The sequence below is a fragment of the Setaria italica genome, chromosome II (genome assembly GCF_000263155.2).
Source record: "Setaria italica strain Yugu1 chromosome II, Setaria_italica_v2.0, whole genome shotgun sequence".
Lineage (NCBI taxonomy): Eukaryota > Viridiplantae > Streptophyta > Magnoliopsida > Poales > Poaceae > Setaria > Setaria italica.
In genome coordinates, this window is record NC_028451.1 from 31,445,310 (window position 1) to 31,459,908 (window position 14,599).

Genomic DNA, 14,599 nt, shown 5'->3' on the forward strand with positions numbered 1-14,599 from the left:
ATCTGAACTAAAGCTTCTTGATTGTTCATAAGTTGCATCTGATAAACGCCTAACCAAACATATCTTCCTGCTTGCATGTACACAAGTAGGCAACCGGGTTTTATTCACTGCAGACTACTGCATACTAAGTCGATGTTTCTGATCCTGAATTTCTGGAGGAAATCAGTGTATATGCGTAGCCAGATTCATATGTATCCCATTAGCATTTACAACACACAGGATTATAATCACTATATATTTAAATGATCAGAAATGAAAACTACTGAACTATGATACATATTCTCACATACCGAAACACAGATATATTCAGAATGAAACCTACTCTCAGTATCATATCACACGTTCACAAAACTAAATGCATTCCATCAGTAATCTAAGCAATCTAATGTGCACTAGTAGTGCATGTCTGCAAAGCATCTGGCTACTGGTTGTATCCTTGCACGTAGTCATCGAACACTGAATCCACTCCAGGAGTCGAGCAGCAGCTCCAAGAACCAACAACGCTGCCGTCCACCGCCTCATGATTCATTGCCCTGAAGCAGCAGCCGTCTACGCCGTCCCCCGCCTCGTCGCCGATCTGGCCGTTCTCCGGCAAGCACTGGATCTGCCGGAGCAGCATGTTGATCTCATCGTCGAAATCACCAAACGTTGCGGAGGCGGAGCTTGCCGTCGTCGGCGTCGAGCTCGAGCTCTCCACGCCCACCGCCGTCATCGTCTCTCCCCCGGTGCTCGTCGATAGTGGCGGAGTGCAGGCACCGTCCATGTGCTCTTGCACTCCGGCTCCTGTATAATAGCTGAAACTGTTTGGCATGTGAGACCAGAGGCCGGAGTAACCAGCGGTGGAAGTTGCACCGGGCAGCTGCCGCGGCCGCATCTCTGATCCCTCGCTCGCCGTCGGTGAAGGAGAAGGCGACGGGGACGGGGACGGGCTTGGCCACAGTGGCGCGCCGAGGTTGCTGCCGTAGTTGTACAAGGTGAAGGCCGCCGGGATGTCGAGGCGAGCCTGCTGGTGGTGGCGCCGGTGCAGACGCATGCTCGCCTGCATCCTCTCGAGCGCCGACGAGGAGGCGGCGAAGGAGCTCTGCTGCCAGGTTGGGCTCATGAGGAGCTGGAGGCGCGTCTCCGCCCTCGGGCGCCGGCCGCCGCCGAGCAGGCGCCGCTTGAGCTTGGTGTTCCAGTGGTTCTTGACGTCGTTGTCCGTCCTCCCCGGCAGCTGCGCGGCGATGGTTGCCCACCTGCCGAGAACCCAAGATCATCAATGGAAGAATTCCTCAGCTAGCTATAGCTGGCTAGGCAGCTGATTATTGACGATCTCTACTAACTCTGAGTTGCAGTAGTTGGAAAGGTGCTTGGAATTTGAATGGCTGAATTGTACGCCTAATGCTCACCTGCTCCCGATGCTGATGTAGAGGCTGCAGATCAGCCTGTCCTCGTCCTCCGTGAAGCCGCCGTGCCGGATGTTGGGCCGGAGGTAGTTGAGCCACCGGAGCCGGCAGCTCTTGCCGCACCTGTTCAACCCTACAAATTAAACCAGCAAAAAGCTTAACGATCCCATATCCAGCCAGCGTCCATAACCGATCGAGTTGATCTTCTGCAGCTAAGGCAAGGCAGACGATCGATGAAGGTGCTTGCACCTACCGATCTTGTGGGGGAGCTGTATCCAGTTGCCGCCGGCGCCGTGCTCGTCGATGTAGGCCTTGAGCACGGCGTCCTCCTCCGGCGCCCACGGCCCCTTCTTCACCGTCGCCTTGTCGCAGCACGGCGCCCTGCCCATCTCCGCTCTGTTTGCTGCTCGGCGGTCAGGTCGGCCGAGCTCTCCGGAGTAGCTAGGAGATGGCAGCGAGTGCGGCGGGGCAGCAGCACAGCAGCTAGCTTGCTCTAGGCGGCGTGTGGCTGATGCCTTGGGGCCAGGTCTGGCTGGATGTTTTATTTATAGGAAGAGACCTTGATGTGCAACGTTACTTTTTTTTTCTCACTATACAACAGTCAGTCGACACGACATATATTTCTACTCTTTTTTTGTTGTAATCATTAGCCTATCAGGGGATATATAGTTGCAGCATTTTCCAGGCTAGCTGTGCTTCTGCATATAATAGGAGTAAGAGATAGAAGAACTAGAGGATATGTAATTTTATAGACCACAGGAGTCTACTTAAGATTGTACTAGTTGCATAAGTATCTGGCAGGATTTTAACTTTAAGTGATCGGTGCCAGTTTATAACTAAAATCCTTACATCACACGCTGTTCCATGTTGCATCAGTTCGATTCTTAGGGTTTTTTTTTTCCAAAACACACATTTCACTTTCATATGCACACATAAATACTCACTCAGTCACTCCCTATAAACACATATACGTCCAATGTACACCTTTAATTTGTGAATCTCCAAATAACTAGACCAGGATATATATTAAAATTGATGAAGTTGCCACATATATATGCACCTCATTGTAGACGACGAATCTTAGGCCCCGTTTGGTAGAGCTTCGGCTTCTCATAAAACGGCTTCGGCTTCGGCTTCTTCGGTGGAGTGGCTTTTTTAGTGAAGCTGAAGCCGTTTTGCAAAACGTTTGGTAAAATAGCTTCTCAATGGCAATATATGTAATTTTATGATCACTTAATGCTTGGAGAGAGAGGAGAAGCCGGTGAAGCCACTTTTTTCGGCTTCTCCTCTCTAGTGTAAGCCGTTTTGCGGCTTCTCCTCGGCTTTGGTGGTGAAGCCGTTTTGAAATTGACCCTTTGGTAGGGCTTCATCAAAAGCCGGTGGAGAAGCACTTTGAGAAGCCCTACCAAACGGAGCCTTAATGTGGTACCGGAAGTTACTTTACTATTTGCATTACCACAATTTGATTTGGGGGTTCTCTCTCACACACACATATATATTCTCCGTATATAGTCACGAAATCTTATAACCACTCTCTACCTTGCAGCCACTCAAGCCTGGTCTACTATATGACCGGCCCTTGCAACTTGCTGGGCCCCTTGACACGCATTTTGGTGATTCTTCTCTCAAAGTATTCTCAAGTTGCACCCAAATATCTCTAGAGTTTAATGATAATGTAAGGAATATCAAGAGATTGATAGCCTATGATCTCATGAACATGTCATTACACGCTTAGATTTTTAGTTCCCAAAAGTTGGTGAGGTTTTGATATTAACAACAAAAAGCCACCTAAAGCAGGTTGGGAAATGGTAACTTTACCAAAGAAAGAAGGAGGTCTGGGAGTTCTTGATACTAAGACACAGAATGAGTCCTTGCTGCTAAAATACTTACATAAATTCTTCAATAGATCAGATACACCTTGGGTACACCTTATATGGGAAAAGTATTACAACAATGGAAAATTACCTGGATAAATCAAAAAAGGATCCTTTTGGTGGCGAGATATTCTTAAGTTGCTTGACAAATTTAAAGGATTAGCGTTTGTTGCAGTTCAAGATGGTAGCACATGCTACCTTTGGCATGACATGTGGCATCAACAAGTATCATCTCAAGTTTATCCACACCTATACTCTTCTGCCAAAAAGAAAGATATCTCCTTGCAGAAGACATATTTGACACATGATTTGCAGCAACTTTTTCACCTTCCTCTACCCAGGCAAGCTCTTAACCAGCTATTTCTACTAGCAACCAATCTGGAAGGGATCAACTTCTTGGATGAAAAGGACATTTGGACTTATATATGGGGCAATGGCTTCTTCTCAGCCTCCAAAGCATATCGCCATTTAACTGGACATCGCCAGGTTCATCAGGTATATACTTGGCTCTGGAAGTCGAAATGCCAAAATAAACATAAAGTTCTTAAAGGACAGATTGAGCACAAGAAATGTTCTTAAAAGGAAACACATGTTTTTACCGTCCTACTCCGTGTCCTCTGTACCCATGACAAGGAGGAAACTCTTTTCCATCTCTTACTGGAATGTCCTTTTGCTCAAGTGTGCGATCAATCTCGATCTGTTCATAGATTTGCAACAACAACCTTATGACATTCTGTCTAGCTTCAAGAACCAGCTACAAGTTCCTTTCTTCATGGAAATCATTGTTATTATGAGCTGGTGTATTTGGATGGCAAGAAATGACTGGATCTTCAAGGCAATTGATCCTACTTGTCAAAGAACAACAATACGTTTCAAGCACTTGTTTACTTTAGTTTTGCACCGAGTAAAAGACTCTTGGAAGCAACCTATAGCTGAATGGCTAGAGCATACATTGTAATCTTCTTAATTTTTTTTGTTTCGTTCTTTGTTTCCTAATTTGAACCTTTTGTACCTTCCTTTTGCCTTTTATAATTAATATGTAACCAGCAGGGTCTTCCCCCTCCTGTTCCTAAAAAAAAGTTGTATATCTTGCGTCAATGAGGAATATTTATTTTTTTCATTGGTAACCCAAAGAGACTATTCGCTAGTCAACCATAAGTAGTGTTTTCAGAAATTGCAGGGTTTTTGTTTAGGCAAAAAAAACATTGCAAATTCAGGTGTAAATTTAAATTAGTTTCGAGAGGCCAGAGGCAATTATACTTATGAGGAGCCACCCACACATTTTGTTGAATGACAACTAATGCTAACATATAGGCTACCAAAAGAAGCAAATAAAATTTAAATACAGAATTACATTTGTTTTCCTCCGAGACACATACAAACAGAATATCAGTATAAGAATCGTGCCCAGTTGTCAAACATTATGTTGATTACGGCCTACGTATAGGTACCAAGCAAGCAAAAGTCAGCCGTGTTTCTACTCTACACCAATAGCACATCGACAACAGTATTAAGTTATATTGTCAACTGCACATGTATAAAACCAGATCCTTATCATTTGGAAGCATGGTGACCTCACACAGAAACACATACACAGATAGCTGCAGCAAGTTAACAAAGTATATATTTGCTTAGCGCCGCGATTAACATGTATAGTCGGCAACGGTACCATAGAGTACGCTAATCATTATTTGGCAATAAGCTGGCTATTTTTTTTTATGAAACAGGAGGGGTTGCTCCAACTTGTTATATTATATATTGGAAAGAAGTAGCATAGCAGAGTCTGCAAAATTACAATTAGGATACAAAGAACGAAACAGAGGAAATGAGGTAAACTACATAGGCCCCGTTTTCTTCCACTGACTTATTTTTAGCACCCGTCACATCGAATGTTTAGATACTAATTAGGAGTATTAAACGTAGACTATTTACAAAACCCATTACATAAGACGAATCTAAACGGCGAGACGAATCTATTAAGCCTAATTAGTCCATGATTTGACAATGTGTTGCTACAGTAAACATTTGCTAATGATGGATTAATTAGGCGTAATTAGGCTTAATAGATTCGTCTCGCCATTTAGATTCGTCTTATGTAATAGGTTTTGTAAATAGTCTATGTTTAATACTCCTAATTAGTCTCTAAACATTCGATGTGACACGTGCTAAAAATAAGTCAGTGGAAGAAAACGCCCCCATAGTTGTATCTATTGCTCGAAGAATAACGAAAGCAAATTTAGATTTAAAGCAGGCCTTGCAAGTTTGCCATCCAGATGGCTGTATCCCCTTGAAAATTAGATCATTGTGAGCCATCTGGATGCTCCAACTCATGAGAATGATCACATCCATGAAGAAGGGAATTTGTAGGTGTACTATGAAACTGGCGAGGGTTAAAAAAGGAGCATTGAACAATGTGTAGATGCAGCCATGCAGGAGCATCCAACATTTTTGGGAAAAGGGCACTGAAGAAAGAGATGTTCCAGAGCTCTTTCATCATGTTGGGATAGAGTACACAATCATAAGAAGGGAGGGCCATGCAGGCTGTACGTAGGGATTAAGAGTTCCACGTAGGCAATAACGACTCCGCGAGGGGAAAAAAAAAGGCAGGACATTTACAAATATATGGTGAATTTTTTTTACAGCAAAGCTTTCTTTTTGGCAGTAAGGAATGCCACATGTTCAATATATGGTCATTTTCCCCACATTTTCATTTTGCACAATTTGTTTTCCCACTAATCTGTTGCATGCATATTTCTTTTTTCCCATTGCGATCAGTTATGTTAAATGGTGCTTGAAGCCAGGTGGCTATTTTATCCATTTTAGTCCCATCTCACCCACCATGTTGTCTCTTCTGTCCAACAAGCCTCCACAAGAAGCTATTGAATAACTCTGCTGCAACCTTGGTGCTTCCCTTGTCTCTCAGGTTCTAAGAATCTTGGCAAGAAAATTTTAATATACAATACGTGTACATTTAATTTTGGAGTCTTATTAGGATGTAATTGATATTAGTACCCAGAGAAGAGTGGAAAAGGAAAATGAAAAGGAAAGTGCTTAATTTGGTTGCAACATATGTAAATTTTCTAACTTTTTGAAGCCCATGCACCACCGAGGACTTTGAATCAGGTCAAAAGAGGGGTAAATAAATCTTTTTTTGAAAAGGAGGTAAATAACTACCAATCCGGGCAGTCGCCCAACTATTCACATTGGTGGCTCTGTTTCTTCTCCCAAATATTACCATTGGCAACTACAAAACCCCTCACAGAGTACTTTAGTTACATGTTATTGGTTCGAAAAATTGTAGTACTAAACTCTATCTCAAGGAACAATATATTGTTTCAGTATTACTCCACGATATTCAAATACTTGATCGCAATCACACACTTGAAAACCATGCATAATTGCAGTTGGTCCATTCGAAGTTTCTTTCAACGCACAAGTGCCCGTCATTTGTGAAAGCGGAAACATTCTTCACAGCTATAGTAGCCACTTGTGAAAAAGAAAGGTCTGCCAAAGCTTTTCAGACCAGAGATTATTAGCATTAGCTAGAGCCTTTACCACCAATAGTCGCTGCATAATGCACGAGACCCTTTCCACGAGAATTGCAGTGAGAAAATAAGGTCCAGCGCAGCATAAAAAGTTGCTGCGGCGTCCCTTCTGTCGTGTTTTGACCGTTTTGGAGAAGATGCCACGGAAATGTCGCAAAGCTTGTGCATAGTGGAGCCGGCCACAAGCGACTTTGGCTGTGCACCGGTAGCTTTGATCCTTTCCCTGAAACATTCTCAGTCTGATGGTTCTTCAGATATCACAGCGATCGATGTATATTCCACTGAATCATGGGTTCACACACCCCAACCGTACTGCCTTGCTGGTACGGATTTGATACCATTGCTAGTGTGCTCTTGTTCCAATATATATCCACGTTTTCTGAAAGGCGCAGATTTAGTTCATTTCTTGGATATATAAAACTCAACACGATCAAATTATGAAAAATCTACTGACTTCTTAATTCCTTGTTGCACGAACTGTAGCCCTCAGTGAAAACATCAGCATGCAAGTGGGTTTGTCTGCAAACTTGCAAATAGGCCATTTTTTGCGGGCTTCACACTTGCATCCCCACTTAAGTTTGATCCGACTCTTAAGGTATTACTTTCACTAAAAGGATTGAAAACACATGATATGATCAATTCCAGGTCCTATTTGGAGGAGCTTTCCATTCTTGCCTTTTCCAATGGAGGTGCAAAAGCTATGTGAAACTATTGTTTCTAAATCCGCCTTCGAGTGAACCCTAAACCACTCAACAGTCAGAAGACAAACCGGCAAGACCATTCTGCTTCCAAGAAAAGCTGCTTTTTGGGAAGAAGAAAAAAACCCGCCCAAGGCAGCCACTCAGACAACTGGCTCTACAGTCATCTACATGCATAGTGCAGCCGACGTACACACTCCGGCCATGTGAGCGTGACAATTCTTTCAAGCTGTTCCGCCTTTAGAATGAGAAGATCGGACAAGATCACTATCACTTTCTTCAAACGAGGTGACGAACCTAGCTGGGGACGCTGATCCGTATGCCGTGACAAATCTGTCACCAGAGTGCTGTGAATTTGTAATCGCTGTCATCGATCGACAACTTAGCTTTCAATTTACAACAATCAAATTCAAGTCAACATGGGCGAATGTATAGTAGCTTTCCCTCCAAAAAAATGTATAGTAGCTCTCTGCTTATGGTCACCCAAAATTCCCTAACCAGCTCCCGTTACATATATGTGCTTGGGTAAATAGTCAAACAATAATGCCCTAAGTATGATTATCTATATTTTTTCTCGAATATGCAGGAGAGCAACATATCATTGTATTATTGTATTATGATATCAAAATTGCGTCAACTTGGGTTTGATTGAGAGTTGAGACTGTTTAAATTTTAGGGTTAGCAAGAAGTACAGACATATATATGCATAAAAACATTACATTTGAGGAATAAAGTTCGAGTTTTCACTTGGGTGGGTGACATGTAAACAGTTTTGATTGAGGGCCGTTTGGATTAGAGGGTTTTATATATGGAGATACTTTGGAGCACAGTTGGTTCCTGTTAGAAAATCGCAAATTTTTATTAATAATGGACCAGCAGGAAAGTAGCATTCATAACAAAATTATTGTAAATTCATACTGCTCCCAATCCCACATGAGACTGAATTAGTCACTAATGTAAGTGTCAAGATAATGTTGAGGAATGATTGGAGCCTCGCCAGCCTACACATCACAAGTGGATGGAGCTTCACACCAATTTACCCAACAACCAGCTCAGGAACCCCCCAAATGAGAACACCCTGCAGCTCCGGGCACTTTCCTGGATACCATACCACATATACCAGCCGGCACAAAAAGAGGCTCGCATTGACCTGGTTTGTGCTCGAAACGAGAGGAAAAGACAGGCAGCCAGGCGACGCCCGGTCGAAAAGGCGGTACCGTTGCCATCTTTTTCCAAAAAGAATGTGACACCGGAATGATCCATCCATCGATCGTGGTTTTTCACTCAAAAGTGATCAAAGTGGTGGTGGACTTGGTTAAGGGATGGTGGTGGTTTTTTCTGAGCCTTTTCTCCTTGTCTTCGCCTGACCTAGCGTTTGGATTCAGGAATCCCATGGCGCTTTGTCACTTCTTCTCAACAGTGGGCAGCCATCAGCAAGGTGTCATGAGTAATCTCGTCAATAATGGCAGCAGAAAGGGTTGTCATTGCGCTGTTAGGATAAGCTCGGATTTGTTTATCCTTTCCTTCTTTTTTTTTGTTGTGAACTCTTCAAACTGAAGGTACCAGCTGCTGCCTGCCTGAACCATGTAGAGACTGCACCTGCTGACCTAGCCATGTATGACTTCATTTCACACATTGTCATGTCATGACCTCTTAGGCTCTTACTGGTCCTAGTAGTAGATGGCGAATGGGAATTCAAAAGATTAGCGAAGATTGATAGCACGGGAAAGTCAAAAGCTCTTGTTTTTTACCCTTTTTTTTTACCATCGAATGATTTGACCTGTGGATGAATAGCAGAGTTAGAAAAGCTTGTATAAAAAATAAGGGTGGAAATTGATTGACATCAGTCTTGTAGAAATGATGAATACATATGCTCGCTGTGATATGCGGGCTATACATATTGTAGCAGCCATTATACTTTTTATTGAACATGCACATTAATGAATACATTGAAAGCGACCAAGTGAACAATTTGAGACTTCTTGTTGCGAGGCAATTCAACAACATGATTGTTTCTGCACTTCAGAGTTAGACATCCAAGTTACCCACTTGACCTCTATGATATTCTAGTTTGTCGATGGATAGAGGTAACTTGTTACTTGATTTTACCTCTCTAATATCATCATGACAGTCACTTGTGAGGTTAACTATGCGGTTTCACTCATTTGGATGTGACAGACGAGTTAAACGAACTGAACTTGACCAAGTTCCTTTTGTCCTGTGCGCGAAATCAGCTTGACGTACGTAGTTAACCAATGATACCGGTAACTTTTAGAAGGATATTCGAAGTGTGCAACTTTTCTACTGCATCGATTCAATGTTTTTCACTTTCATACTATAGATCAGTTACTGTCCTTATTGTTAAACCATATCATTGCGCCGGCCATGATTTGTTAATCATTCCCAGACCGTCAGCACAAAATGGTTGTGATGAAGTCAAAGCTTTCTCTTCTATTTTTTGTCACTTCATTATGCAAGTGGAAACACTGAGATAGACCTGAGAAACTTGTGATTATAAATGTCTATGTCGATGGTCATGCATATAGAAATTGGAGAGTGACCACACTATGCAAAGTTTAAACCCCTAATGGTGGGTTGGTGGCCTAAATTATGATACTAGGGCTGGTCCCTTTCAGAGATCCAAACTGCATTGAAAGAGGAAATGTGTCAAGCTTTTAATTCATTTTATAAAAAAGTGTGGTTAGAAATTTGATTCGTGTTGACGAATTAACAAAACAAAGTCAAGCGTGCATGGTACATCAGTACGGTCGATGGTAGCATGAGGCGACCTTTCACGCCTCTGCTTAGGTATTCTAGTGATGTGCTATAGACAAAAGCAAGGGCACAATCAATCAGTGGTCATGTGAAAGTACACACTAATCAGTCGATCAATGATGGAAGAATAATGGATCTACTAGAATCGTCCAAACAGATTGTCTCCTAGGGCCAGAGGTAATTTAACAATTTGCCACCCTGTGAAGGCCTGCCTCAAGGGTTAGTGATACCATTGTTTTTTCTGGCAAATTATTCCCTGAATTTATAAGTAGAAAATTATGTTTTTTTTCTTTCAGATGTTCAAGATGTTAGTAATCAACACTGATAATACCATCTTAGTAAGTATGCAATCACACTCTGATGGTCAATAATAATACATCACGAATAGCAATGTAGTACACACTTAGGAGTACACTGTTACATTGAATCGGGCAAGAATGCGGACAGGCCATTCATTGACATGATCCTATATGATTCCAAGTTCTACTTGACACTTGCTACAGGTTGACTCAATATAACCTACTCCTCCCTTGTCGAAGGAGCCATTCCTGCCGACGGGCTGTCTGCAAAGTACTCTGGGTGTTTCAAGTTCACACCATGCTGCAAAAAAGTTTGTTGCGAGTATAAGATCACGAATGGATCAAATGCAGATGTGGCGGAAAGTGGTCAAGCAACCATCATCGGCAGTTTCTATGGAACTAATATGGCTTTAGACCTAAAATGACCATGTTCGCTGCAGTGTTGGATGCTCATTGCTCTGATAATAACATTTTCCATGGGAGTACGGAATGCTACAATCATCTTCAAATTGCATGGTATCATAATTAAAAGAATATAGTGCTGTTCGTAGACTAGGATCATCCCCTTAAGTACCTAAGCTTAATCAGGATAGATATTTTAAGAATTAAGATTACAGTTAGCATTATCATTTACTTTATCCTTCCAACAATGATGCCATGAGGTGTTGGTAAAAAAATGTGGAAACTTCAAATTAGAGACACGCTAAAGAAGCATGTCTTACGAAGAATCAGGATTTTATCAAATATAAGTTCTGGAAGGATCTCTCAATGGTGGACGCTGAAGAATCCCTCTATCAACATCATGAACATGTATGGTATAGAGCACGAAAAGGATGCCCTTTTGTGCAAGGTTTGTACGAAAGGTAGACCTATTCGGAACATAATGAAAAAATGGAAACAACACCATGGCATGGTACAAAATATACCTTGATTGGTTACTAAGGGTCAACCAGAAAAGATGCACTGGTATGGAGAAGATACCCCGTGGCTTCAACATAGCCTTACGAGTAGTTCTAATTGAACTGACAAATTTATGCCACATTGGGAAAATGGAAGTTCCATTACATTTGTGTGGAAATTATTCCTGTTTGCAGTGCTTACTTCCATGAATATAATGGTCTTCTTGTCAATGATTTTGCATAAACCTATAGGGTATTGTCACTAAGAAGATCAGAAGATGCAAGGTTGGATTGGCTGCTTCATTGTTTTACACTTTTACTGATTGCACCATGCATATACGACACATTTACATGGGAGATGGACTGTGATTTCAAAATCTTAGTAACATTCACAACCCAGTTTTCTTCCTTACAATGTCAGTTAGGTTGATAATTTTGGTTTAATAAGTATGGGCAAAGAAAACCAAGATGTTCTGATCTCTGATCTACATGTGGCCTTGTCTATTTAGGCACGTGTGAACTGTGAAGTATCAGTAACAAAAGATGTTGTGGAGCTCACGAAAAAGATACAGGTCATCTGGGTCTTGATTTCACTGCCACTGGGCTGCTGGAATTGATTATATGAATATATCTAGTCCAGCATTCTTGAATGGAAAACTAAAGGAAATCAATCATCATTAAGATCTCCAAGTGTGCAGCCCAAGGTATGTCCTCACACAGATTTCGTGTATTGTTTAAGTCTTTGTTCATGTACTCTGTTTAACTGCCGTTAACAGTTGTTTCATCCTTATGAATTTGGGTAATTCATGAGGACCATGGAGCATATCAAACTGAATCTACATAACCTGTTCAAGTTTGAGGAAACACTTGGAGATTCCAGTCCTGAGAAAACTAATTGCTATAGTGTCTAAGCAAAATAATGTGTTCCTGACTCACTTTTCTCTCAACTGGATTCAAATATGAGAAAAAGGTAGTAAACGGTAAGCTGCTGCCTACAAAAAGAAAAATTGCAGAAATGGAAACTTTTTACCTCACGCAAGGCTTTAGAAAGATCATCCATAGTCAGTACAAGACGTCTATCCTGAAAATTATATATATATTTTTAGAGAATGTGATAAGTAAGCACTACGACTACTAAACAAAACTTAATGTTAGGAACATGAAAAGTTCAACTAGAGTTATTCACCTTAGGCTGTTTGCTCTTATTGTCTTTGATAGGTGCTGCTACCCTGGCCTTGCAGTGCCTATTGAAGGGAAAGAATTATGTAATAATCAAATTAGTGTATAATTATGATACACTAACAGTGTGTAATGCATACTGCTAATGATATCCTTAAACTAGTTTTCTATATAGTGAAGAGTAGAGAATGTCATACAATGACGAAAAAGAAACAACAAAATAAGACCCCCTGATAAATTTACACAATGCAATCCCCAAATGGCACAAGAACATGTAAGCCTCAAACCTACATGCACAAATAAATACTAATCTTGGGAACACACCAAAACATATTACCAAGGAAGCACATTAAGACAGCATAACTATGAAATGAGGATAGCTCTCACAAATCAAGTATTTAGTATAAGCACATCCATTATGTATCAGAATCTCATTTTTTAAGAAAAAAGAACTCCTTCAATGACCAAGAACCCAGAGAGGGAGTCAGTAGAGGCAGAGAGATCCATGGAACACTCGGACAGTTTAGTAAGTTCCAAAGGGAGATATTTCTCATGGAGGATGTTATCAGTTACCAGACTATAAAAGAAGGCATTTTCTTGTCTGCATAGAAATATAGAAATGATTATCCATCACTATAGTGGCATGTTAAGTTTGCAGGAGCAGCACACAATGAATAGTGTTTCAGTAGCTGGGCAGGTTCTAGAATTATAACTATTATAAATGCAAATTAAACGATAATGAGGAGCATAACTTGAAAACCTTTTTTTCTATCATTCGGATATTACACTAATCATGAATGAATAATTCCACAAGAATAGTACATGCAATTAGAGAAAGGGTTTTAATTGAAGCCTAATAAACACAGAAACAAACCAAAGCATGCAATTGAACATAAGATTTGCATTTACGTGGAAGAAAGGAACAAGACTGCTCTATTCTTGAACATGCATGAGGACTGCAAATCATTGATACTAAGAATATAATTACAGAATAATAGTGACTGTAGATTAACTCACTGAAGAGAATCGCTTGCAATGTCTGAAAGGAACTTCTGGGTGGCTACAGCAACCAATCTCGTTCTGTAAAACACAAATCAGATAACGTAAGCAGCAAATTAAGCAATTTCTACTTCTAGCTGTAATGAATCTAAGCACTGATAGCTTATTACCATCAATCAAGTCTACTAGGGGAAAAATAAGCCTTCCTGGGAGAAATTGGCAAGCAAATGAGCACTTACAAGCGGAGGTCAGGACAGTTGAATCCGCTGCGTCCGAGGTAGTGCTCCACCAGCTCGTCAGGAATCTTCAGCACCACCGAACCAAGCATCAGGGCTAAGCCAAGAGACAGAAAAGTAGAGAAGGCGAGAGGGGGGTGGTGGCACCATACCGTGGGGGTGTAGTCCATGAGGGAGGAGAGGAACTCGGTGAGCGCGGTCTCGTCGTCGTGCCGCCCGTCCCCGCCTCCACCCACAGGCCCGCCCATGCCCGGAGCCATGCCCCCGCCAGGGCCTCCGCCTCCACCGCTGCTGTTGCTGCCCATCATCCTCACGTCCCGCCGCCTCGCTGCCCTCACCGCACGAGCAGCTGGTAAGATCCGACGGTTAGAATCGCGCAGATCGCTGAGAAGAAAGGCGACGGTCAGCGCTCACCGTGGGAGAACGCCCCGCCGCCGGCGACTCTGGAAGCGGCGATAGGTGTCAGCGATGACGACGGCAGCAGCTTCGCAGAAGAGGTCAAGAGGGGCCGCCTGCGACGCGGGCCGCAACTGGACCCACTGTAAGAGAGGTAGGGACACCATTAAACGGGCCATCGTTGGGCCAGAATGGAGCCGCACCTATTTGTCCGGAGGCCCATCATGTTTGGCCAACTAACAACCCGCGGCAATTGCAGCCCAACTAACAACCCCCGGCCGGTGCGGCCCCGCTTTATCCACTCGCCCCCGCGC

At 42.3% G+C, this 14,599-nt stretch overlaps 2 protein-coding genes across 2 annotated transcripts; both read right to left on the bottom strand.

Annotated features, from left to right (window-relative positions):
• Positions 1 to 221: 221 nt before the first annotated feature.
• Positions 222 to 2,061, bottom strand: LOC101775464 (transcription factor MYB41). Its single transcript, XM_004956830.3, has 3 exons — positions 1,639 to 2,061; positions 1,389 to 1,518; positions 222 to 1,235 (listed from the first exon to the last, which is right to left on the bottom strand). The coding sequence occupies exons 1-3, from the start codon at positions 1,772 to 1,774 to the stop codon at positions 422 to 424; spliced, it is 1,080 nt and encodes a 359-aa protein (XP_004956887.1). The 5' UTR covers positions 1,775 to 2,061; the 3' UTR covers positions 222 to 421.
• An 8,524-nt stretch (positions 2,062 to 10,585) lies between these two features.
• LOC101775878 (transcription initiation factor TFIID subunit 10) lies at positions 10,586 to 14,454 on the bottom strand. The gene is made up of 7 exons (XM_004956831.3): positions 14,304 to 14,454; positions 14,042 to 14,238; positions 13,893 to 13,957; positions 13,672 to 13,734; positions 12,662 to 12,719; positions 12,506 to 12,556; positions 10,586 to 10,877 (listed from the first exon to the last, which is right to left on the bottom strand). Exons 2-7 carry the CDS (start codon positions 14,195 to 14,197, stop codon positions 10,797 to 10,799), a joined length of 474 nt encoding a protein of 157 aa, XP_004956888.1. The 5' UTR covers positions 14,198 to 14,238; positions 14,304 to 14,454; the 3' UTR covers positions 10,586 to 10,796.
• Positions 14,455 to 14,599: the final 145 nt, after the last annotated feature.